This window comes from Ursus maritimus, unplaced genomic scaffold (genome assembly GCF_017311325.1).
Source record: "Ursus maritimus isolate PB19 unplaced genomic scaffold, ASM1731132v1 scaffold_29, whole genome shotgun sequence".
In the NCBI taxonomy this organism is placed as follows: domain Eukaryota; kingdom Metazoa; phylum Chordata; class Mammalia; order Carnivora; family Ursidae; genus Ursus; species Ursus maritimus.
Genome location: NW_024425452.1, coordinates 13578087 through 13605161, shown reverse-complemented (window position 1 = coordinate 13605161; position 27075 = coordinate 13578087). Strand labels below are relative to the sequence as shown.

At 37.2% G+C, this 27075-nt stretch overlaps 1 protein-coding gene across 5 annotated transcripts in view; it reads left to right on the top strand.

Annotated features, from left to right (window-relative positions):
- Nucleotides 1-6244: 6244 nt before the first annotated feature.
- Nucleotides 6245-27075, top strand: part of HMGCLL1 (3-hydroxymethyl-3-methylglutaryl-CoA lyase like 1) — a 190513-nt gene continuing 169682 nt past the window's right edge. For all 5 annotated transcript variants that reach the window (XM_008691767.2, XM_008691764.2, XM_008691766.2 and 2 more), the window contains exon 1: nt 6245-6468. In XM_008691767.2, the coding sequence (XP_008689989.1) occupies nt 6361-6468 (108 nt within the window). In that variant the 5' untranslated portion in view covers nt 6245-6360. The remainder of the gene's footprint in view (nt 6469-27075) is intronic.

The window sequence follows — 27075 nt, the reverse complement described above, 5'->3', positions numbered from 1 at the left end:
ATATATATCATATGTATATCATATATACACTTATTTAAGAGAGAGAGAGAGAGAGAGAGAGAGCATGAGTGGAAAGGAGAGGGAGAGGGAGGAACAGACTCCCTGCTGAACAGGGCTCCTGATGCGGGACCCAATCCCAGGACCCTGAGATCATGACCTTAACCGAAGGCAGACGCTTAACTGAGCCACACAGGTGCCCCACATACATATATTCTTAACAGTGAACTGATTTGATTTGAAAAGAGGAGAAAAGATAGAAAGCGAAGATATATTACTGAACACCTACTATGTGTAAAGCAAAATACCAAGTGCTTTGTATTTGTAATTGATATTGACTTGTTTTCTCTCATCAATAGTGCTTGATACAGATTCAAAGAATAACAGTGTCCATGAATAAGATTTAATATAATTTATCTGTTAAGGTCACATTTATTATGAACCATCAAAATATATCAACTGATTGGGGCGCCTGGGTGGCACAGCGGTTAAGCGTCTGCCTTCGGCTCAGGGCGTGATCCCGGCGATCTGGGATCGAGCCCCACATCAGGCTCTTCTGCCATGAGCCTGCTTCTTCCTCTCCCACTCCCCCTGCTTGTGTTCCCTCTCTCGCTGGCTGTCTCTATCTCTGTTGAATGAATAAATAAAATCTTTAAAAAAAAAAAATATATATATATCAACTGATTGATAAAAACATTTTCCAAATAGAGTCTGAGTTTGTAGGTAATGGAATGGAAAGACACTTTTATATCTATTGGCAAAAAGTATGTGCACTGCAGCCATCTAATGAACTAATAATAGTTAATGAATAGTCACTGTATCTTTTATTTTACAATATAGCTGGCAAAGCTAATGCTTTTGGATCCTTCTGAATTAGTGCAAGAAGAAATAGACTCCTACATCTAGAGAAATGTGGTTTGCAGCTTTGTTCTGATTTCTGTATCTAGTGCCAGGTATCCATCACCTGGGTGGGGTGTTATTTTGGTAAAATAGATCTCATTACTTACTCTCAAAAAAATGCTCTATTTCAGAACAATGCTATTGTTAATGGAACTTTGATTTTAGGGACCAAATGCCAAGAATGTTTTTAAACACACTGTTATCCTTCCCATCAATTTAGATCAGCTAGACATAACATATGTGAGAAGTTATCTAAATTTTTCAGCAATAAAACTGAGATGATGAAAGCTTTGCTTCCCCTTAGGTATCATCCAGTATTGGTAACCAAGTTGTTTTCATTCTTTCTTTTTTATTGTTTAAGGCTGGAGCACATTAGCCTTGTGATACTTGCCAAAGTTCTACGGCATCATTGTTTGAGACTCACCATATGTGTCTTTGATCTCTGCCCGGTAGGTACCTTGGCTACATGCCAGTTTGGCACTTATTACTATTACTATTTTGATTTTTTCACTTGCTTCTGATTTTATCCACGCTGTCATCATACAAACCCTTAAATAGCCATCTTTGGGACCAAAAGGACTCACAAAATAACCTGTTTTAACTGGACCTTTCTTCCCCAAGAACTTGCCACTTGAGAGGATTGATAATGGTCAATCTACCTCGTTTTGGGATGACTGGTCTCTGGAATACAAACTCATCCCCATTCTGTTTTCGAGAGGATATATCCTTTGTTTAGGATATAGGCAATGCATAACTATGTAATTTATTGTTGTCATTTTATATGGAGAAGAGATAGGGAGAAGGATGGGAGTGGAGAAATGCGGCTTCAGTCTAGTTTTCTTTTTTTGTAGATTTGTCGGAGTATCAGAACCGTATCATAAGTTTCTCAGGTTCTCCAGGTTAAACTTAATGTTCTCAATTCAGTTCACCATCTCCTGGATTCTATCTTTACATTCCTAGAGGTGAGAGGAACTACAGGAACTGAAAAATATATGCAAACACGTAATCATAAAAAGAAAAATTCCAGTTAGAATTCTGATAAATGTGGAGGACTAAGCCGATGTGAGAGATGCCTGTCCCTCCCCTCAGACACAGATATCAAGGATGTACCCAGGGACTAAATATTGCCAAGAAGCCCATAAGAGGGTACAGGTCTTTATAGCCAGAGGCTGGGGCTTTTATTACATGGGAATGAGATATCCAATGACCATCTGAGAAAGGGAGATAATTGAGCCAAGATCATGAACCATTGTCTCCAAAGGCAGTTCCATGTATACGAGATAGAAAAGGTTTGCCTGAGTGTGTGAGTGGGAAATGAAATCCCTGCAAGAAAACTGAAGCCAAATTCCATTGTGCATGGTTTTAAGTTCCAGGTTCATAATATCCTTATGGTACCCCAAGCTAAGATGTTAACAAAAAATAAATCCCAGAGCTGTCAAACCAAACTCATTGGAAATCCCAGCCAAGCCAAAGTGAAGCCATTCTTTAGGGGTATACAAATAACCCACACAAGATTCCCATAGGAAAAAAGAAAGCCTTGGGGTGTTTGGGTGGCTCAGTCGGTTAAGCATCTTATTGGTAGGAACTTAGGGAAGGGAGTCAAGAAAAATGCAGGAGAGACAGGTACATGTGAATGTTTTGAATGCTCAGGTCATGATCCCAAGGTCCTGGGATTGAGCCCCACATCAGGCTCCTTGCCCAGTGAGGAGCCTGCTTTTCCCTTTCCCTCTGTCTCTATCTGCTGCTCCCTCTGCTTGTGCTCTCTCTCTGTCAAATAAATAAATAAAATCTTTAAAAAAAAACCTTCACCAAGGATAAACTTATATTAGTAAATTAACAACCGTGTGAGGAAATGCTGTATATATGAAACCAAACGTTGTTAAAAACAAACACAGAAATTGATAGAAACAGAACCATTGTAGAAGATTTCCACCACTGGGTTGTTTTTGGAAGATTAATTAGACAATTATTTATACAAACATTCACATGATCATAGTCTAGCTATCCATCTTCCTTTCAAAAATAAGTAAAAGGCTATGCTTTAGAAGATTATTAAAAATCATTTTGATTATATGCATATATGAATATTGCATAGCCATTAGCATAATAGTTTGAACGAATTTAATTCAATGTTAAATGAAATGGGCAGAATAAAAAGCAGAGACAGGAAAATGTTAATTTATTTTCTCTCTGAGAGAAAGTATGTTAAACTATTTCTAGCATTAGAATGATGGCTCATTTTATTGATATCTTCATGCATCTTTTGTGTTTCCAAAATGTGTATAATATGGAGCAAGATTCGAATGATAGTACAGCACAGGAGAGCTCTGAAATTTTGAGAACTTCAAATACTTTGATATTTCTGGAGTTAAGAACAAGTTTGGAAAATGGTTGAACTCAGGATGAGACTGATAAAGATAACTAAGAGACTCCTCAAGAAAACTTGAGTGTCATTTTAATAAACTTCTCTGCAAAGGTTATGAGAAATCTCTAAGAATTTTAAGCTTCGACATACTGATCAGATAAATATTTTCAAAAATTCTCAGGCTGTACAGTGTGATTTTTGAATGCAAAATAAAACAGAAAGCCAGACCACTGTAATAATAATAGCTAAATTTTATTGGGTGCCTACTATGTTCCAGAGACCGTGTGTTGATCACTTTATTTATTCTAGCTCATTTAATCTTTGCAATGGCTCTGTCAGGTAGAAAACTTTATCATCACCCTCCTACAATAAGGAAACAGGCTGAAGAACTTGCCTTGGTCATGCAGTTTGTAACTAGTGGAACCAGGCTCCCATCTCAAGTAATCTAAAACCACAGAGAGGGCTCTCCCTCACTGTGCTATTGTGGTGCCCTTCAAAGAGAAATGTGGCAGAGAGAAGTCAATAGGAGAACAGAGAGAGACAATGGATGAGTCCAAGATGTTAATTAACATCTTGAGAGATTGGATTTTTGGTAGGAACTTAGGGAAGGGAGTCAAGAAAAATGCAGGAGAGACAGGTACATGTGAATGTTTTGAATGAAAAGTTACTTATATTCCTAGAGAAAACAGGAAATTTAATTTCTTTTAATTCACAATGATTTTTTATATCTTCTTATATTTGAATGATTGAAATGCAATGAAATAGAAATAGCTTAGTCTTGATGCATAATGAGAGTGGTATACGAATGCAGATCACCATATGCCACAGACTTTGTGATTTTTAACAAGTATTTCCTATAGTTGGAACCCAAGTTTCTTAACCTGCTTATGGGGACAAAGAGCTACATTGCCCACCACAGGGATTTGCTATATCTACTCTGATTTCATCTAGAGATTTCTCGATTTGCATTAACAGGGGTACTATTGACATTTCATTCTAATGATAAAAAGAAAGATATACACTAATGTAACTGTTCAAATTTATATATTTTCAGCATTCATAATTAACTGTAACATCAAACTCTACCTTCCAGCAAAAGCCCATCTATTTTTACAAACCCTTTCATTTGTGAGATTAAACATTCTTAAGATATTGGTCCTTGCTATTGTTAATGATTTTGGTATTTACAGGAATTATAGTTTTAAATTTTTGATATAGCATTTTCCATATGAAAGATTAAGTCTGTGTCGATGAATATTTTCATATTTATAAGGCTTTTCTGAAAAAAAAAAAACCCACTGTATTAGTATGGTGAACTAATTGGGATATGACATTTTCTGAAGACCTTCCTATTTAGAAAACTATTAAGCAGTAATGTTTACTTCTAGGTGTTCTTCATAGCAAAGGAACATATAATATTGGCCTGTCTCAGAAGTGATATTCTCCAAAATCTTAGACTTCACTATTAATTGTCGAAACTATTTCAAGTTTTGAAGGACTGACTCCATTCTGAAGGTTACCTTGTTTACTGTTGTTCAAGTTGGTCCTTTTAAAATTCTTTCAGAAACTACGTTCCCTGTTATAGTATTACAACAGGGAGGGGGAGAAAAGGTTAATAGGCATTGGTGCAACCTGAATGCATTTCAGTTGTGGAGGAAAAATAATTAACAGTTGAGGTCTGCTAAAAACAACATAGAATAGATTTAGCCCTACGAATACACACCTATAAATAGTCACTTTCAGGTAAATAATAATTGGATTTTTTTTTTTAATAGTGCTTTAAGAGTTTTAAAGGCATCCAATAATTACATGACTTCACTTTGGCAGCTCAGGGCATGTTCTCCAAATTAATAGTCCTTGGTCAAAGCTGTGAGGTCTAAGATCCCTTATCCTCTTTGCCCTTTCCAGTTCTGTTCCGCTAAGAGAGCTACATGATACCTCTCTCATTCTTTGCCTTTTTCTGTCCTTAACTGCTTTACTTCTATTGCTGGTGGAAGTCTCACCACTCTCCCAGGTAGTAAGGATTGTTAACTTATTCTGGGTGTTAAATTCCTTCTGAGTGTGTTTATACTATGTTTTACAAGATAATCTTTGCCTCCTTTCATCTGGTTGTGCAGCATCAGACAGCTTCTGATTTCTGTTTGCTGCAGCAGCTGGTAGAGCTGACTGGTATGCCTGGCCATGCACGCTTGGCTGCACAAGACTGTTCTTGATGAATGTCTATTCAGTTGCAAGCTGCAGAACCCACTTTGAAAAGTTTTAGAGTGGGTCCAGGTGATGTAAATGTGCTTGTGAAGGAGAGGAGGTTGGGAAGGTGGTCTGTTCAAGATTACTACACCAAAGATTACTCCTATTCTAATATCCTAAGGATTTACGTAGCATTTTTAGTTCCAATGAATTTAGCCTTTAGGGCTTCAACAATTTTGAGCCATGCGTCTTTTAAGCAATTCAATTCCAGTTAAGTGCTTAACTTGTAGTACCAACTTGACAATTTACTGACTTAACCAAGTTATCTGTGACATCTCCCCAAATGTACTTTATATATTTTCTTTTTTATTAGGCTGTGTTTTAACCTTGCAAATGAGTTCAAAATATTTTAAAATCGAGCTTACTGTCATCCAGCATAAACGCAAGTGAGTTCAACGCTGGGCAAATCCACATTAAGCATGAAAGTCTGCAGCTGGAAACAAGCAAACTCACCGGCACAAAAACGCATGCGCCCTTCCTTGTATTTACACCCTTTCTTTCTCTTAGGATCTGAACCAGGTGAGAAGCGGGTAAGTGGGGCGGGTGCAGATAGCCCCGCACGCTCAGCTCAGGAAGGAAAATGCGCCACACCTGAATATCCTTGGGCGCAATTCCTTTTCTTCTCCGGTTCCGGGTGCTGCGGCCGTGCGCCGCAGGTGCCTCCCGCACTCCCTGGCCGCGGCGCGGCCCGCTCCCCACCCTCTCGGCGCCGACGCAGTAAGCGGAGCAGGGCTGGTGCTCGCCGCCCGCGCCCGGAGGGGCGAGCTCTGGGCTGGCGCAGCTCGCTCTGCATCCCTCTCCTCCCGGCTCCCGGAGCCCTCCTATCGCCGTCCGCAGTCCCAGGCCCCGCCATGGGGAATGTGCCGTCTGCGGTGAAGCACTGCCTCAGCTACCAGCAGCTTCTCCGAGAGCATCTCTGGATCGGGGATTCAGTGGCTGGGGCGCTCGACCCTGCGCAGGTACCACCTCGCGGCCCAGGGTGTCCCCACCCTTTTGCACACAGCCGGCTGGTCTCTCTCCCTGTTATGTCACCACCGCACCCCAGGGCCCTCCCTGCAGCAGTTCCGTCTTGTTAGGCCTCACCTCTTAAAATGTTCCCCAGTATCTCTGTGCTGTGAACGTGTAGACCCGCCTCTGTAGCTCAGACCCGGCAAAATCCCTACCTGTGGCCTTTTTGCAGGACGCCTAAAGGGAACTGTTACTTTTCTGTGTTTTCCTTGGAAGGGCTGCATTATGGAATATGCGAATCTGCAGGCACTCCTCTAGGGATAGTGCCTTTATTTTCAGTTCCTTTCCTGTACTGTGTAACAAAGAAGACAATGTGTGGCTGAAAGAGGAATGAAGCCAACATACATGGCTAGGAAAACATCGTAGGGTGTAATTATCTGGCGTATCATTAATTTTCCCTAATGTATTTATGCGTCAACACTCTTGAACAAGCTTGAAAAAATTGTAAATAACGTTAGTTTCAAACCAGAATTGATTCACCTGTGATTCCTGAATGCCCACTTTAAGACAATAGGTAACTTAATTGTATCCAGGTGTTTGCAGCTTAATGCACTTTCAAACAAATGGCAGGTAAATGAGAAAAGAAATTTGCTTTTCCTTTGAAAGAGCTCAGAATTTAAAATTTCACCAAGTAGTAACAGTGATAATTGTTATGTGAATGTTAAAGCATTGAAAAAGGAAGGGCAGTGTAAGGGTTTCACTCTTTTTTTATTTTTGCTGGGTGCAGAAATGTTTATCCCTGATTCAACTTGTGAACAGAATAATAACTTGGGTTAATTATATTTCAGTGGGTAAACATAATTTGACTATGGCTTTAAATCAGCTATTCTAATACTAGGTATCCATTTTTCCTGTAGTTATACATTTAGTGTATTCTCAGTTTAGTGTATCAATATGTGAAATATGATCTTAGTTTTCTACAAATAGGAATTCAGCATTTATGGATTCTTCTAAAACTGATCAAAGATACATTGCTCCTTGTTACTTAAAAGGTGGCCGTGGTCATCTGTCTTGCATCCTGTGGCTGAAAATGCACGAGAGGGAAAGTTATTGTTCTCATATATTCACATGTTTATTTAATTTTTCTACATTCTAATTTGATTTTTTTTCTTTTGCTATTATAACTTTGCTTTGTTAACTTTTTTTTTTTCTAACTTTCATATTCAGTCTGTTCTAGAATCAGGAATCCTCTTTTGACTTCCTCTGAGAATTTACGTGTTTGTTGCTGTATTAACATTGTATTTCTCTCCCTCATGCTCTGATTTTGTGGGCTGTGGGGGCAGTGATGGAGGCTAGGCTACTATATGAGGATGTCTACTTGCCCTGTTAAGGTGTGGAAGCAGGGTAATTGAAAATGACCAGGAATGTGAGAAACAGCTACACCTTTACTAGATAGTGACTTCTTCCCCTGACTTCTTTGCCTGGAAAACTCTTACTCATTTTTCAAATACAGCTTAAATGTTACTTCTTTTAACTGACTCTATGCCCCACCCAGAGTTAATGCCCTATTTCTGTGCTTCCATGGCATTTTATGCATCATTCTGTTTCAGTCCACCTCATTGAATTGTAGTTTTTTATATCTTGTCTTATTTGAACTCAGCACCATTGGCATCTGACCATTGACTCATTGAAATTGATCTTCCTTGGTATCTGTTTAAAAACACCTGTAGCTGCTTTAAGCCCTACCGAGTCTCTGGTTCCTTGGTCTGGCACCAGATGGACTCAGAGGCCTGTCTCTGTCTGGTAAATGACCAGGTTCCTCATGACTTTGTATCCACACTCACGGTTTGTTACTACTTATATATTCGTGTTCTCTAGATTTATATTGCTATCTCCCTCTTAGGCTCCAGTCCTGATGTGCAGCTGCTTACTGGACATCATCACTTGAATATTTCAAAAGCAATTCAAACTCAACATTTCCAAAACTGGATTCACGTTCTTCTTCCTTCAACCCCGACCTTCTCCAGTATTTGCTATCTCAGGAACACCGTCACCGTCTGTTCAGTTCTGTATGCCGCAAGGCAAGAGCTCTTCATTTCCTCACATCAGAGCATCACTAGTCCTGCAGTTTTACCTCTTGAATTTCTCTCACATCCATCTTTTTCCGACTTTACTGCTACTACCAATTTTAACATGGCATTCTCTCTCATGGACTAGTAGACGATTGCAGTCCTTCTTCAACCCCCTGTTTATGTAGCTAGTTGGGAGATGTTCTCTATTTCAGATGGTATCCTGCTGATCCCCATTTTACAGCTTTGTATGCATTTCCATTGCTTCTAGGAATGAATACCCAAACTTTCAATGTGTCTCTGAAGCTCTCCTGGTATTTTCATTGCATCTCTCTGCAGCATCATCTTAAGGTATTCTGTTCTTGCCATGGTGGCCCTCTTTGAATTCTTAATGATGTTTCCTCTGGAGCCGTGGTCTTTGTTTTCCCCTCTCTGGGAAGATTCTTTGTAATGAATTAACTTCTGTTCACCCTTGAGATCTTAACTCAAATGTTACCATCTCATGAACTCTTNCCCAGACTCGTAAGGCAAGCAGCTCTTGTTATCCTATATGGCTCCGTGCACAGTTCATATGTAATATGAATTACATATTTGTGATTATTTGATATGTAGTTCCCTACCAGAGTCTAGGCATCATAAAAGTAAGGGAAAAATCCACCATTCTCAGCAACTAACAAAATGTCTGGTTTTTCATTGCCAGTAAATACTTACTGAATGAACAAATGAGTGAATGTTCGTCTCATGCTACGGGGACTATGAAATTCTTTGTAGCACTTGCCAAATCTGTGATTGGTACAATGATAAATATAAAGTGAATGCTAATGTGATGAGAATGAATCTTTAATGTTAATACAGTTTGGTCTTAGTGATAGAAGATGAATATTACTGTTGGTGTCTCACCTTTCATCTCACAGGAGCTAGTCAGGCTTTGATGGGGAGAAAAGCTCAAGATGGGTTCTGGGGGGTGGTGATGAGACAGCACAGTGCTTAAATGCATCACTGTAAAATCTGGCAGAATCATGAGCAGGACCTCTGGGATTTGAAACAATTTGGTAACCGTTGGGACAGATAGAATACTATATTTTGAAAGCATCCTGTGCTAGACAATAGAAGATTGGAAAACTAGATCTTGTTCTGCTACCAATTCATTCTGTGAGTTTGTGCAGGCAATATCCTGGTTAGATCTTAAAATTTCAGTTTACACATGAGAGATAATAATGTATCCCTGCTGAATTATTAGGATGAAAAATAAATACTGGGCATGTGTATGTGTAAAGACACACACATACATTTGAAGTTTAACAATTTATTTTCCAGTACAAAATGGGTCAGTGTGAATAAAAGGTTTATTGTACCACAGCTCCACTAATTGAATTTTTGAGTCTCTAGTTTTTTGCTAATGACACTGATTTTGCAGAAGATTTCTTTCATAGACCATTAAAATCGATCACCCTATGGTTGAAGCTATCTCTTCAGGCCTGTCTTATTTTCTTTGTTTGTCTCTGTTAAAATGGGTATAAAGAAGCTGGCTTAATTGGTGTGTTTCAAGGTTTTGGTTAAACGTAAAGTACCTGGTAAAGCAATTCCTTATTGATTTGCAAGTGCTGCCTAAGCAGTAGCTAAATATTTTTCATATATTAATACCCTGTTGTGACAATAAAATTCTCCAGGGCCTAAATTCTGATACAAACAATATTTTACATGCAGTAGATGTATAAAAGCAAAATTGTAGATTATGTGACATTAAACTTAGTTATTGTACATTATATCCTGAATCCTTTAAGTTACATTTGCTCTCAGCAAAAATTATGATTCAGAGAAAGTATTTGGTGTTAAAAGTTCTCAGGAATCTAACCTAAATATATTTCTGAATATCTGAAATATATTTATTTCATAAAATAAACTTAATCAGAGAATAATGTGACTATATGGTTTTTAGTTTGCTATGCAGTTGTTAGTACATTTACTAAATATCTTAGGATGACTAGGGAGGAATTTCCAGAAAAGAACCAAGGTACCATACCACTGTTTGTTGTTGTTGTTGTTGTTTTTAATTTGTCGCAAGTGTTCTTTCTTCCCCTCTTTTTTTCTCCTATTATACTTTTTCCCCTTTTTCTCCTTTTATAGCTTCTTTTGAGTGACCTATTTTTATTCATTTTCCCCCTGCCATAGCTTGTTAATTATATACTGTTTTTACTATACTCTTAGTTGCTATCTATAAGATGTCAACACATGACCTAGACTTATTAAAATATTATATAAATTGGCACCTTTGCAACTTATTAAACATGCAAATATAGTATTTTAGCTCCATTACTGACTTCTGCGTTTTATATTGTTGTTCTACATGTTAATTTTATATTTATCTATATACAGTTGATAGACATTTTATATTTAGAATATATTTCTTTGGTCTTCATTCCTTTCTTCATCTCCATTTTTCCATCTGAAATTATTTTCCTTCGGCTAGAAGTAGTTTTATTTTCTATAATCTTTAGTAAAAATCTGATTTTTTTCAGTTTTGTTTGAAATTACATTTATTTTGTTATGTGATGTGCATAAATATGTTATTGGCCATAAATATGTATTCCATATAAAGAATTCATGACAACAGCACAAAATGTAGATTCAGTAGATATAATGGAAGCCAGAGGCAATGAAATGAACTTAGTCTTCTTTTTGCTTCTTTGATGATAATGAGTTTTCCCATTGTCTTTGGTTTCCAGCAGTATGACTATGATGTGTCTAGATTTTAATTTTCTTTGCATTTGCTAATGGTTTGTAGCATTTTTGGATCTGTGGCTCCATGCTTTATTGCCTTTCATAGGTTTTAGAAAATTTTCAACCATTTCTCAAGTATTGCTTCTGTTTCGTTTTTAGTCCCTCCACTTGGGCTTATAATTTGAAAAATCTTAGAACTTTTCCTGTGCTCCATATATTTCTTACACTCATTTTTGTATTTTTCATCTTTTTTCTCCATATTCACTCTGAATATTTTCTTCTCACTTGGTTTCCATTTCACGAATTCTCTTCAGTTGTAATTTGCTGTTAATCTAATTTATTGAGTTTAATTTTATATTTGTGAGTTAATGCATTTCTATGTTATTTTTAAAAACCACTTTTTTTGTTCTTTGCCACCATTTTCCATCTTGTCATGAAGACTTGAGTATTAAGAGTTATTTCAAATTCCATGTCTGATAACTCCAATATTTGGATCTTTAGCGGGTCTGATTTATATATCTTTCCTCTTGGAATGCTTACTGATTTTTGAGTGTATGTTAGATGCCTGAAATGAAAATTATAGACATAATTTGAGGCTCCTCAAATTACTCTTCTCCAGAAAGGATTCTTTTTTTCCCTTTATTTACCTACTTCCTCATTTGCCGCCCCCCCCCCCACCTCTGGTAACAATCTATTCTCTGTATCTATGAGTGGGATTGTTTTTTTTGTTTGTTTGGTTTTTTTTAGATTCTACATATAAACGATATTGTATTTGTCTTTCTCTGTCTGACTTATTTTGTTTAGCATGATGCCCTCAATTCTCTCTTGTCACAAATGGCAGGATTTAGTTCTTTTTTTTTTTTTTTTTAAAGCTAAAAAATATGCCTGTGTGTCTGTACTACATCTTATTCATCTGTTGATGGACACTTAAGTTGGCTATTGTAAATGATGCTGCAGTGAACATGGGGGTGTAGGTACCTTTTCAATTTAGTGATTTCCTTTCCTTTGTATACTTATAAGTGGAATTGCTGGACCATATGGCAGCTCTATCTTTAATTTTTGGAGGACCCTCCGTAATGTTTTCCAAGGGGCTGCACCAGTTTATGTTCCGAGCAGTAGTACAGGAGGGATCCCCCCCCCCCCTTCACAACACTTCTTGGATTTTTGAAAGTAGCCATTCTAACAGGTGTGAAATACAGAAAGGATTATCTTTAGCTTTTAGCAAATAGTAAGTATAAGGATAGTTTACCTTAAGCCAATCCAATGCTTAGCTGATTTGAGTCTGGGCCTACTTTATTTGCGAGGATTTGTCTTTTTCTCTTCACCCTTACTTTTATTTTGTCGCTGTTCAGGGGTTCTAACTAAAAAGCCTAAGGTGTTTACCAGGGGTTCTCCTCCTAGTTGGGACCTAAAATCAAAGTATTTTCTCCTTAGCTTCTAAGACTTCTAGAAGGTCTGAAGATCTTCTCAACTGCTGATACTGAATTGGCAAATGTTTTAAGAGGAAGTCCTGGTCAATGTTGGTCTTACCGCTTTGTTTTTCTTCTGCATGGTATATTGGCCACTTAAGTATTCACTGCCTTGGCAACTCTCTATGGCTATCAAACAAGTGTTTTCATTAATATTTTGTCCAGATTTTCTGATTGTTCTCCGTGAGAAATTCACTCTGAACCAGCTAGTTGAAATACAATATAATAAGGAAAATATTAAAAACAAAACAAAACAAAAACAATTTTGCAATGTAATTTGAGTCATAAAAATATATTAATTGAACATATTACAAAAATTTTGAGGTAGTTACATTCCAGGTAATATACAAACTGTGTAGAGTAACTATTAACATATAACATTGTATAAGTTGAGGGTGTACAGATTTGATACTTATATATTTCACAATGATTACCACCTTAGCATTAGATAACACCTGAGTCCCATCACAGAATTCAGATATTTTTTTGTGGGAATATATAAGATCTACATCCTTAGCAACTTTCAAGTATATAATACAGTATTATTAACTATAATCACTATGTTATATGTTAGATTTCCGGAACTTATTTATCTTACAGCCGAAAGTTTGTATAAAGCAACAATTTAAAGCTCAAAAAAGGAATTCAAAGATTGGCTGCTTCATGAGAAAGTAATACTTCATGGAAAAACAGACTATTACAATGGTTTTCACTATAAATAAAAATAACAAAAGAGAAAGATGTTTTAAAAATAAAAAATTATGCTCAACTTCAATCTTTGGCTTTAGAGAAAAAATATACTATTTACTCCTGTGTGACATAGTTCAGTAAAATTTGTTGAATGAATAAATGGATAGTACCTTCATGATATTTTATGTGTATTGATACAAGTTTACCTCATCTTTTTTTTTTTTTTTAATGGACATGAGGTTGGTAAACAAATTTTATTGTCCTTAACCTTTTCTTTTTAATCTTTGTCATTGCCTTATTTCATTCCTGGTTAATCCTTTCTCTTTCTTTGTTGATTCTTAAGCCTTGTATAAAGTCTACGTATTTTATCAGTTGATTCGAAAAGTGATTTTAGGTTTGTTGATCCTCTCATATGTGTATGTTTGTATCTTTGTATAGTATATGTATGATGTGCTAACAGCTGATTTCTATTTTTTGAAAAAATTCTGTTTTCTGAATTAACATTTTAATTTTCTTTCTTTGAATGTTTTGTTCATGTTATTTCCGTCGTCTTAAAAAATAAGTGCCTTAAGACAGTTCATATCCATTTCTCATTTTGCTTTAAATTGTGTCTCTCACAAGTTAAGCTGCTTATCTAATTGTCTCTATCCTTAATTAGGTTAATTAACCTTTAATTACATGTGATTATGTGTGACTCTTTATGTTTATCCTATTTTCTGCCGTATCTCTCCACCTCACTCACTACTTTATGTATCTTTGCGGCTATTTATACTTTTTGGTAGTCTTATTTTATATTTAAATTAATACACTTGCTTGGAACAGAAGATATATTTCACAGAGTGAACTCATTCATCTTGAGGAAAAAGTCTGTTTCATTATTATTATACCGTGGGTCCTCCGATAGCATGTTACCAGGTATATTGCTGTTCTCAAGACTGTTAATCTAAGATCCTGCACAGGTAGGTGGAAGTAGAGTTCCAAAGACTTGTAGTACCGAAGAGGCCAAAGATTTTAGTCACGGGCACTACAAAGTTAGAAAGTTGAAAATATTCATAGTCAGAATCTTAATAAGTCAGCAGTCACAAGCAATAATAAGCCCTCTGTATGCATGTGAGTTAATGGCTCAGCTAAAGTAAAATGTCAGTGGAAGTCGGATATTGGATAGAAGGTTCACTAGGACATTGAGTAAACAGAATAGTATCAAAATTTGGGGTCAAGAAAACAATGGCAAACTAAGTTCTAATGGTTTTGGTTTATAAGGGATACAAGTCCTCAGAGGGGCTAAAGGACCATATGGCCAAATCACATGGATCTCAAAGGAACAGGAGTTTTTGTACAAATAAAGAGTGACTGTTTAGGAAGTAATGAAAACTGCAGATGCCATCCATACTTCTGGTCACTAAGCAAGGTCTAGAAAGCTAAGCAGTCTCTACATGAGGGGGTTACTGGGCAGATGCTTTCTGTAAGGGTGATCAAGGCTTTATTTAAGGCCAGAGGATGATGGGAATGTTTAGTAAAGAGGTTATGAATGTAGTGGAGCTTGTCACTACAGAGCTGAGTTTCCAGATGGAAAAAGAAAGAACTTGAGTCTTCACATAACGAGGAAGGCAGAGAACTACATGGGATTCTATGGAGGAAATAGATGGTTGTTGGGAATAATATATGGGGAAATGACTAAAGAAGACAGGATTGTGAAGTAAGCGGGTTACCCTGTGTTTGATCCTCAATAGTCTTGTGATGGGATGTGGTTCTCTTTGGGTATCTCCACATCGGCCAAGTCCTGGATTGATTGCACTGTGAGAGAGTCCTCCTCTCGCGCGCATGGAGACTCCAGGTCTTGAAGTCCCCTTTAACTTGAATTGACTGATACATGCTTTTGAAAAAAGAAAAAGAAAGCTTTTTGTCAAGGTTGTTTGCATGTGATTCCCAACTCACTAATGCTGAGACCAAGAGCAGAAACCCTGATTGTTGTGGCTTGGTCTCTGTACCGTTGGGAAGAATGCTCCCATGTATACTTCATTCCATGCATACTGTATCCAAGATTCAGCCTTTTTATATCTTTCTCATAATTTTTTAATCACTTAAAACACATTATTTTGCAAGCGTCTCTAGTCAGAGTACTTTTATAGTTCTAGAGCTACCGCTGCGGAGTGTTCAGTATGTACTAGGTCCTGCCTCACTGCTTTGTGTACAATATCTCATTTAATATCCCCAACAATCCATTTTATAAACTGAATTATTGGGATGCAGAAAGGTGAAATAATTTGTTCGTGGTCCACAGCTAATGAATAGCAGAGCTCAGAACAAAATTCAGTCAGCTCTAGTTTCAGAGCCCCCAATTTTTTACTACTAGATTGGTGTTTCCTCGACTTTTCCGGTGATAAGAATCACTTGAGGTGTTTATTAAATGTACCAGAAATTTTGATTCAGTAGCTCGGAGATGGAGCCAGACTATCATTGTTTTTACATTTTTTTTTTGTTTTGTTTTATTTTTGAAACTCCTGTGCTGGGTGAGACTGCCACCCCTCTCTCCCTGTATCTGCTTTCAGAGGGTCTGCTGTCATATCATGTTTTCTCTAATCTATCTTTCCAGAGCCCTTGGCCGCTGTCCAGGAAAGACTCCTATGAGTTTCAACTTCCCTTCTGTCCTCTTTGAGGTTGAGACTAGAGTTCTGCCTGGAATAGAATTGCATTGGATACAAAAGGAAAAACAACTTGGTTTCCAATAAATTTCCTGTTCCCTTCAATCTCCAATACTTTCTGTCCTTGGATTTCTGTTGGCTCCTGTATTTCTTGCTTTCTCTTATTCCAGCTGGCTTTCACATCCTTCCCTCCCCCCACTCTGTGTTCTTGTTTTTTTCATTAGCTGTGAGCTCCTCCAAGTCTTTTGGCTTTCTTTATGCTTATTCACTCTGTGCTGTAACTTTCCCTGACCCTTTCTTCTCTCCTTGACTCTCCCTTTTCAAGTTTAGCTTTTATTTTTGTTTTTTATTTTTCCTCCTCAACTAAGGGGCTAGACTGTGCAGAACTGTGACTTAATGGGTCACTCTCATGGAACAGATCATAGTAAAAGAGCTAAAGCAGAATCATGTATTTGGGGAATATTGTTTTTGATAGAAACTCTGATTTGAAAGTGCTCGTTCAGCCTGCGTGAAGCCCTAATAATAAAAGCAACATATAGAGTCCCGGTTTTCTCATGCCGGTCGCTCTATTGTTAGTTTAAGTGGGAGAGGCAAATTGGCTGTTGCACAGGTGAGCAGATTTTAACCTCTGAAAATATTTTGTTTGGTCAAGATTACACTTAAAATAAAAGTACATAGAAATGCCTTAAGCAGGACTTGCCCTCTTTATTTGTATACTTCACTGCCTCCAGCATCCAGATTATCTTCCTGTGCCAGTGGATGTTTGATTCTGTTGTCCTTGATGGACAGTTACATGGGGATGCTTTAATGAGACCATCGAGGACATTTCTGAATGTTGGCATATTTTCAACAATATAGACCCTAATCATAATTACTCAGCAGGCAGGAGTTGTCTTTAAATTATCAGAAATTTGCCATCTTCCCCTTTGGATGATCTTCCTTTTCTGAGTGATCCGAATTCATTGCTAAGTGAACACTGAAGTGTTGTTGCGTTTCTTCGACATCTGGTCAAATTTGGGGCCAATTTTTATGTTCTTTTCTTCAGAAAATAATACTGGTTGGCAGATCTTGTTCCCAAAACATGCGTTCTAAAACCAGACTTTATATAAAGACTTTTATGTGAAGATAATTTAGAGCATTATTCAAGTTTATAGATGTTTATATTTTTAGACTTTCTGCATTTACATGAAAGACTAGTAATAATGTAATGGAAAGCCAAGTAGTGGAAAGGCTCTCTGAAAAATACAAAATGTAAACAAAAACTACTTTCTTTATACTGATGAAGGGACCAGAGCTGTGCGTTACAAACATGATTTTGATAAGAGGAGCGGATACTTCCTTCCCTGGTTTAGAGAGCGGGAGGGCTGGGTTCTGGCTGTCTGACCTTGGCAAGGTGCTAAGGACCATGGTGGACAAGAAGGGGAGATAGAGCCACGAGAGCTTTGGTCCCAACGGCACTATTCAGGCCACATTTTCGTTTTTCATTACTGTCTCCCGAAAGCTCATTTCTTCTTCCTGCTTTTTATTTGAATCCTGCTTTTTCCTGCATTCCTTGATTGTAATTCAGTTACACACACAAGCCTGTAAATATGTCCTAATGCAGTGCCAGGGCGAGTCCATGAGGATGATAATAGTCTTTGTGTTGGAGGTGGATTGGAGGTCAGACGGGATTTGGGTAGACAGAAGACATTCCAGGTCAGAATAAGATGATTGAAGATTTATGGGCAGAATTAATAAAATTATGGAGAGTTAACCATGTGGTTAGGAATATTTCTGTGTCTGAGTATATACATATCAACCTACATCTGTATCCTCTATCTGGTCTATTGTCTCTTACAGGGAAAAAGAATTTAAAGGCCCCAATCTTAAAAATTGCCTTAATAGTTTTTCTTCATGTTTGATTTGAAAATGGATGCTTATGTTTTGCAAGTGATGAATCTTACGAGTGTTTGGCCTATGTCTCCCACCTCTCCCTCTGCCAGCCCCAATTCCCGTATGGTGCTTAGCGGGCCCATCTTCCACTTTGAAGGAGAGTTCCCCACCAAATATGTTTGAATAGATGGAAGTATCTCTGTATTAAATACATAATATTTTTCGTGCTAGACTGAGATCTTCTCAAGAGATGAAACTATATTTTATTCACCTTTCTGTTATCCAGGAGACCTAAATATTCAGATCTTCTTAAAATGTTTCTGGAACTAAATCCTTTCTACGTGTTAAATACAGCAGACATCCACAGGACAAACTTCTGGTGCTTTCAGCCAAATTACCAGACTTTATGATTGGCACAAGTAATATCAAAGATAGTACTTTTGTAGATTAGAGTTAGTAGTTTTAGCTGTGCTAAAACTATTTTATTTTTCACACTGGACGATGATGTAGATTTTTAAATCCAGGTGCTAATTTTTTTTTCTTTTCTGGCTACGAAGGTAAAATCTAGCTTTTCATTTACTTTCCCTATCTCTGTTTTTACTGAGTTAATTCACATGGTGTACAATGTGTATCTTCTCAGGACTCCGTTTTATGGGAGAAAGAGTAGAAACACTGAGGGGTATAATGATACCCTCAGGGTGAAGCAGCTTCTCTATTGCACTGTCTAAGCCATGGTCCCTGGTTTTGGATTCAGTGTTTGGGCTGAATATCCCACTGATAGTAAGCGCATCAAATGTCACCTTACGCTCGTTAACTTTCCAAGTCACGCCTCCTTGGATTTGTGAAGTAGGGAAATGCAGATGTCAGGAAACTTCAACTACATAAAAACGCCTTTAATATAAGTTTCACTCTATGAAATCAGCATTTCATAAAGTCTTCTTGGTGAACTTTATTAACAAGCAATGGGGTCTAGGAAGCTTGGCAAACAAGGAGGCAGGAAACCCCAAAGAGAACATGTCTGTCAGACGTCTTTCCTTCTGGGGCTTCCTTCCAAATGTTTTTGGATCTTGAAGGAAGTGGAGTGGCTCTCTGCCACCGCTTTCATACATCTGTAACCCACTGAGTGTACGGAGTCTGGCATTCACTTTTTAAATTCTTTCCTCAGTCTGTATTTATTTCACTGTGAAATAGAAGCTGATTGCATAGGTTAATGTTGAAGTCCAAAATGAATCTTATTTGACTTAGACACAATTTCTACTTTCTGAGAATTTTGATTTAAGGACTGAGAATTCTCAGATTTTTAAAAATGCAACAGCACTGTTCAAATCTTGCATTTTATAGAACGCTGTGGACCTGGTCAAGCATAAAAGCTGAGGGCAATTTGGAGTTCTGTTTGCCTAGGTTTTAGGGCTGTGTTTAAAAGACATTTGCAAGACCTGTGGAGAAACAGATGTAGTTATTCAGAGTTTCACTCATGAATGTCTGCTATCACTTAGTCCCCGTTCCCTTATGACACGTTTTTAATATTTAATATTATTCTGCTAAATGTATGCTCTAGAAAATATTGAAAGAAAAACTTGAGCTAAAGGAGATGGAACATAAGCCTCTGTAAGTATTCCTCTCTAGAGAGCTAGATCTCTTAAGTATATATTTGCCCTTTAAAGAATGTATACAGATATTGACCTTTTGGTGAGAAAGGAATAGTGATAACTTGTTAAATAGAATGTCAATCATTTGTCTTAAAAAATTATTATTTGGGGGCAATAGTATTATTTTAGCATGCGTGCTCTAGATTTCCGACTGACTTACCAAATGGGACAAATGAAAGAATACAGGAGATATAAAATGCTACATAAACTGTTAATAGAGTATTATTAACAAGAGTTCGGGAAATCACACAGCATCAGTATTTTTTTTAAAAGATTTTATTATTTAGTCGACAGCTCAAGAGAGAGCGAGTGCACAAGCAAGGGGAGCAGGAGAGGGAGAAGCAGACTCCCCAATGCAGGGCTGGATCCCAGGACCCTGGGATCATGACCTCAGCCGAAGGCAGATGCTTAACCAACTGAGCCACGCAGGTGCCCCTCACACAGCATCAGTATTAGCAACCACTCTTTACCAGATAGTGAACTTATTCCAGTGACTTTGCTAAGGCCTTTATTTAACTTCTGAACTCTTAGATTTGCGTAAAGAAGATTCCATTACGCTCACTTTTAATAAGAGGAAAGGGAGGCTCAGAGAATTAATAAAAATCTCTGCAGGCCACATAACTAGTAGAAGCACTGGTCTTGAACCTATAACGGGCTCCAAAGCCAATATTTCTTATGCTACATCCTATCAGTCTATCGACCAGTATGAACTTCAGTTATAAGAAAATTGTTTTGTACTCATTATGATAACTTCATTTAACATAATTAGTGTGGTTCTAGATTAATCTATCACTTTAAGGAGGGAAACAGCAGTTGGTTACAGATGACTTGGGATGATATAGCTCACCTTCCCCCATTAGTTCATTTTGAGACCCAATATTTAAAATCTGAGGTGGATGAACCTGAATGAATCATCCTTATTTCAGAGAGAAGTTATTCAGACTCTTTAAAATGTTGCCGTTGTTCTCGAATCTTTCATTACCATCCCCTTTCGCTCTGTACCTAACAGCAGCCCTTCTTTTACCCCTGTACACAGGGAAATGGTTTTATAGGATATTTCTGAGAAATACGGCCTTTCTTAGTTTTTCAGTAAGTAGCTTAAACTTGGGGCAAGTAGCATTGACTTAAAGTCCTACCAAAAAGGTCAGATTTATATAAAATGCATTGTATATCTACCAAATATTATGTGTGTAGACTTCACACACCGATGGAAAGTTCCTGGCTAAGTTCTGCTGGAAAAAGCTATTTCCTTCAACCACTGCATCTTTATTCTGTTCTCTAAGAGGTCATCCAAAACCATAGTGTGTAGAGTAAAATCACACTATGATAAAATAAATGGAACGAAAAAAGAAAAAAAACTCAGTCACATAAAATGTGTTGAAGTGCTATTGTGGGGTTAATAAAAGTCTTTATTAAGAAGACCTGGCTTGTTTGAAGCATAGAAAACAAGAATTTTCTGCTTGACACAAAGTCAAAAAGTAAAGATGATGAAAGAAATTGTATATAACTGATCATCGAATAAAAAAGGTCCTGGGTGAGAAAGAAAAAAATAATCACATAATCACAAGGCAGTTGTTCTAGCGCTACAATGTGTCCCTGAGAGAAAAACTTCAAGATGTGTCCATTTGAGAAATGAGGAGCTCAGGAACTGGTCACATTATGACCCAACATTTGAGTTGAATTTACACCGTCACAGATGCACTTTCATGTGGCTTTGCTGTCCCTCCATTTCTGTTCAGCATTTCTAAAAAACAATGCCGAAGTAAGGAAAGTTGAGGTGGCCTGTTCCTGTCATTCCTCCTTTCTTCATGCCATTGGGGCTGACTTTGTTCTTTGGAAGCATCAGGCTCTGAGGCTGCAGAATCTACCTCTAAGGAAGCCACAAGCCACGATGTTTGATGCCACTTTCCCTTTACTAATAAAGGCAAAAGCAAGAGAGGACCACGGCTTCTTTATAAACTGTTGGGAAAGGAAAATAAAAATGATTCTTGTCAATAATTTTGTATGAACTCCTGTTTAACTGGTTTTGATGAAACCACGGGCAAAACTTGGTATCAGACTAATTACTCAAACTACATATGATAACTTTCATTTTCTGATTCCTAATGTAGTTGGAGACCTTATCAACCAATAGGGCTAGGAGGAAATGAATGTCAAGAACTCTTCTAGAAAGTTTGAAATATTTAAAATGGGCTGAGACACGCTGGACAATAGGTATATCCTTAATTCCCAGGATGGAAACCTACATGTGAAAAATTAAATTTGTGCCTAATCATTAGTAAAATATAAAATTCTCATAGATGATAAAACCCACAAGAGTTGAAAACCAGAAAAACTGAGCATATTCTTACACAGTTTTCTTACTTGTATTACTGTTGTGGCAGAATATAACTATATTTGGTCTGTAGGGTATGTGTTTTATTTTTCATATTTTGACTTTAACATCCCTATCCGAACATACTAATATTTTCGTAGAACCCTAGTTGACAATATTAGTTATAATTAAACATTTGAATACTTTCCAAGTTCTCTAATTCTCATGAAGACAAATATTTATAGCTCATGAGCTTGTTCCTGTGCATATGTTTATCATCATGTGCAGGCATATATACCTACTCAGTGAAAATCACCCCATTCACGTCCAAACATGTTTGTGAGTATATAAATGTGCATCTCCGTGTATGTAGGTTTAGGTCTATGAATATATGTAAGTTCACATTTGTTACTGTTGGGAAAATGGTAGTATATCAAAGCATGTTTTTTGGAGTCAGAACACTCGGGGAAAAGATGAGCTAGGCAAAGAGATTAGAACCTGGAGCAACTGAGGGCATTGTGTATGGGACTGATAGAAGAAAAACTGGGAGATACCACTGGAAAGTGGGAATCCAGGAGTAGGCATCGATTAGTATAGAATCTTCCACAGTGCCTCTTATTTATCCCACCTGCCTTGTAGTTGATTGCTTGGCTTATTCTGCTGACATCTTTGAATGTCCTTGAGACCTCAGTATATTATCTCGAAATTTCAAATAACCACGATTAGTTATTACATTTGGTACTGTGTCACTTTGGACAGTAGGACCCTTGTCACACCAAACCTGTGTAAGTCAGCCATTGATGGTACAACTTTTTCCCTCTACAAGGACTGAAAAGAGGCCTGATGGCCTGGTGGTGGGCGCAGCAGATCTTAAGGCCTTTCCTGAACAACCATCTCCCATTCTCTCAAGCTATTCAGCATTAACATAGTAACTTTATATTTCTTTTAGTGTGCTTTAATATACATAGGTGTTACCAATATTGGTATTTCAAATACCACTGAAAATTTAATGAGAGGTAGAAAAATGTTTAAATGACTTGCAAACTCTATAAAGAGAGTTTGTAGAATTATTTGAGATTCTGGTGTTATGGTTTAAAATTTCATCCATTAATTACTCTAGCATATGCTAAGAAGACTGATTTGGAATGGTCCAGATTAAGAGAGGTAAATCATTTTCACTTGGACATAAAATAATGGTATTTGAAAGGAAGGAGTTAGGAAGTGCTATTCACACTATGAAATTATGATGGATTTTAATAGAAAGATTGTGATTTTAATTTTTATTATTTTTACATTACATTGGCAGAGGGATTTTATTGATTTTGTAGTTGATGGTGATGGGCTCTTAAGCATAGTCATATAGATTTTCTTTTAAGTTAGCTTAAACTAGACCTGTGGTTCTCAGATTATGTCCTTGCATCAACAGCATCACCATTATCTGTGAGCTGGTTAGAAATGTAAATTCATGGACCCAACCTGACCTAATGAATAATGATCTCTGGAGATGGGCCCAAGAAACTGTGTTTTAATAAGCTCTACAGGGGATTCACATGCACATTAAAATTTGAGAAATACTGATCTAAAGGAATTGCCCATGACTAAAGGCCATTATGATCTATACAGGAAACAGCTGGAATGAGGAGGCTTGAGGTTTGTCTCAGTCTTGTAGGGACCTTATTTCCAAAAAAGAATCTCCATTAACTGGGGTTGTAAAACACGTAAGATGAGAGTTTTAAAAATGATTTTGTAAGAATACTGTTTAATTATATTCAAAGTTATTAATATGAGAGTTCTAATCAATAATTCTAATAAACATTGAATACTGTTAGTTTAGAATAAGCAGTTTGTTGAGATACTTGTTTCCCGAATAAGTTGAATAAATAATGCTGCTGAAACGAACTATTTATGTACAGAATAAAATTAAACTTTATTGAGCAACCTGATAAATTTTGTTAGAGATTAGGTTTCCAAATAGAAGCTTAGTTCGCTTAGCTGGAAGGCATAAAGACTAATTAGTCATTGCATGTAACCTGTTTATTAACTGTTCCTCTGAGGGGAAATTGAAAATCAGCCTTTATGGTTTATTTTTTAATGGAAACTGAAAAAAAAGAACATTGATTTATTGCCTAAAATGGCTGATAAAGTTTGCATCCAACTTTAGCAGAACTGTGCAAAATTTTTTTTGTTTTGATGTTTCAGTCTGCAGATGTTAGCTGTTTTTGTGAGGAAATAATGGTGTTAGCTATGAGTTTTCTTGGAAAGAAAGAGCTTAAAAGCTTTAGAGTGCTGGAATCACAGTCTGCACAGCCAGATGAACATGGGTGGAATGTTAGGTGAAGCCGATGGGGAGTCATTCCACAGCAGCATCTGGAAGGAAACAATAAGTGACTGGAGGGTTTACTTTTCAGGCAAATGATTAAGAAGTGATTAAATGAAGGTGTTAGGATGTGAGGGAGGGAAGGAAGCACTGAAGGTGTCTATACAATATGGAATGGAGGGATTATGGAGAAGACTTAACAGAATGAACTGTAGATCACAGCTGAACTTATAAAAAAAAAAAAACAAAAAAACCTGAAATTGGAATTTGGACAGAATAGCTTATAGGTATCGCATGAAACAGAACAAGAGATTCACATGATACAGAACATACTGGAACATATTTTTTTGGAATAGTAAAGGACAGTGATGACGTCTAGTTATTCAGAGCCACTGGAAATCATTTTTTAGAGTTGGAAAGACATCCTGCATTATACCTTTAGAGTCTTACTCTGATTATATTGGCCCTACTTTAAAGTCCTAAGAAAGTTCTGGGGTTTGTAAATAGAAATCCAAGGCTTTGATCAAGTGAGTGGTTGTGATTTAGCAGTTTGATACCACCTTTTTCATAATACATAATGACAGTGTTGCTTTAAATTGCTCTCCACAGAAATTTACTTTTACTCTTCTTGTAAATGATCGCATCTTCCTGCCTATTTCTCTTGCTTAGTGATTATTTTCCACTCCAATCTGTGAATGAATGAATGAAATGTTGAATATATGGAATATTATGGGCTGGTCTGTTAGTTAAATGAAAAAAAAATATTTTCATACATAAATAACTTCATACATAAAGGAGCCTCACAAAAACACAAGAGGCTCAAGGATAGTTAAACAATTGAGGCTTATATGCCATCCCAAATGAAGGAGAAAGGGAATAAGCATCTGGAGCTTCAAAGAAGGGAAAGACAATTGATAGGAAGCTAAGAAGAACAAAAGTTTGGTGGATATTTGTCATGCCACACAGAGACCACGGGATGCAGAAGGGAATTTGAACAAACAGGCTCTGGAGAGCTTCCTCTGGTTTACCACACCTGGCTTGTAATTCTTAGAGTTATCTCTGGAGTTAGCTTTCTTCCTGGACCAGGCTCTGAATCTAAATTCTTAGAGGCAGTTAGTGAGGAGGTATAAAAGCTCTTTCCAAGTCTTTTGGGTCTTGACTGGCTTCAGCACAAAATAGTCTATATGGCAAAGTGACACATTCTGGGGAGACTCATTCTGAACCCCCTTCAGTCCCACTTATAAAACTTTGCCAAGAAGTTTGACAGTCCAGAAGTTGTTAGATTACTCCATCTCACTGAACCAGTCTCTTAGGCCTGAGAATAGGTGTGTTCAATCAAACAATTGTCTCATTTCAGGAGATGGTGGTGCAGGTGGACTCCCAAAGTTAAGTTTGTGGTACCATCAGGTTTTTAATAAGAGACGTTTCTATGGAAATAAAGGAAAAACATGGTTAATGATTGGATAGACTGTAATCCCAATTTCTGAGTCCTGAAGGCAGCTAGTCGAGAAAATTCCTGGATGTCTGGCTTGAAGCATCTTCAGGCGGAGTGAGGGCAGGCAGAGGCAATCTGATAGATAATCCTGGTTTGTAGTTTAAATGTCTTTGGTGATCTTTCTAGATTGTCACCCAGCAACTAGTATAAAGATTGTTTATATGGGAACTGTTGTGATTTCTCTGAAGTTCATAGAAAATTGCCCAACTCTAGCTTGCATGGCTTAGGGAAATGGGAAATTTTAGTTCTCAGTGATTCCAAGTCAGAAAGATAGGAGAAAAGTGTAAGTTTTGAGAATTGAAGCCAAATATTGGAAAGAAAACTGAAAGAATTCAGAATCTAGTCCAATTTATAAGTAGAAAACAAAATCTCAAAGACAATTAACAGCACTAGAATTTGATATCCACAATGGTGTATGTTTCTAAGACATAATTTTCTCTATAATCATCCCTATTTTTATTAAAGTAAAAGACTAATTTGTTCACAGATTAATTCTAGTTTCAATAAATTTGGCCTGATTATTTACATAATTATAGCAAAAATAGTGATCATATAGGCTCTTTTAAATCGGCTTTGCTTGAACTTTTGTTTTTATTTCTTGAGAGAGAGAGAATATGAGGAAGGGGCATAGGGAGAGAGCATGTTAAGCAAGCTCTACTCCCAAGGCGGGGCTCGATCTCATGATCCTGAGATTGTGACCTGAGGCAAAATCCAGAGTTGGTCCCTCGACTGATAAAGCCACCTAGGCATCCCTACTTTTGCTGGAACTTTTTATAAAAACAGTCTGATTGAATTTTTAAAAGCTTCTTGAGGCAAGGATGTCAAGCCAATGACTTGCCATCAAATTTCACCAGCAACACGTATAGATTCAGGTTAATTCTTCTCTTCTTGAGGTCTCCTAAATATACTGAGGTTTCTATATGTGCCAGAAAGTGACCTTATTCACCTGGTAAGGCAGCCAGGAACCCTGTAAGCAAGTTGCCAGGCTGATTTCCCCCCGTCCCCCCAAGGGGTTTTATTAGCTCCATAGAGTCAACCTTAGTTCCTTAAAGCTGTCTGGTCGTATCTGAGTCTATGCACATTATTCTCCATATATGATATTCTAGTCAAAGCCTTGGTAACATAACCAATGTTTCCAATTGTGTCCTGTTACAAGGTGAACAGATTCTTACTGAACTTAGACAAATAACTATATTGCCATGAAAATAAGAATACTCCCAGAGAGTTTTCAAATTCTGGAAGGATCAGGTAGGGAGAAAAAGATAAATGTTTAATCTTTGTTCATAAAGATATATTTTGTTAAATTGCTGTGAGTCACAGCTTAGGAGGACAGGTTTACCTGTATTTGATTAAAGAACCAGTAATATTTTAAACAAAAAG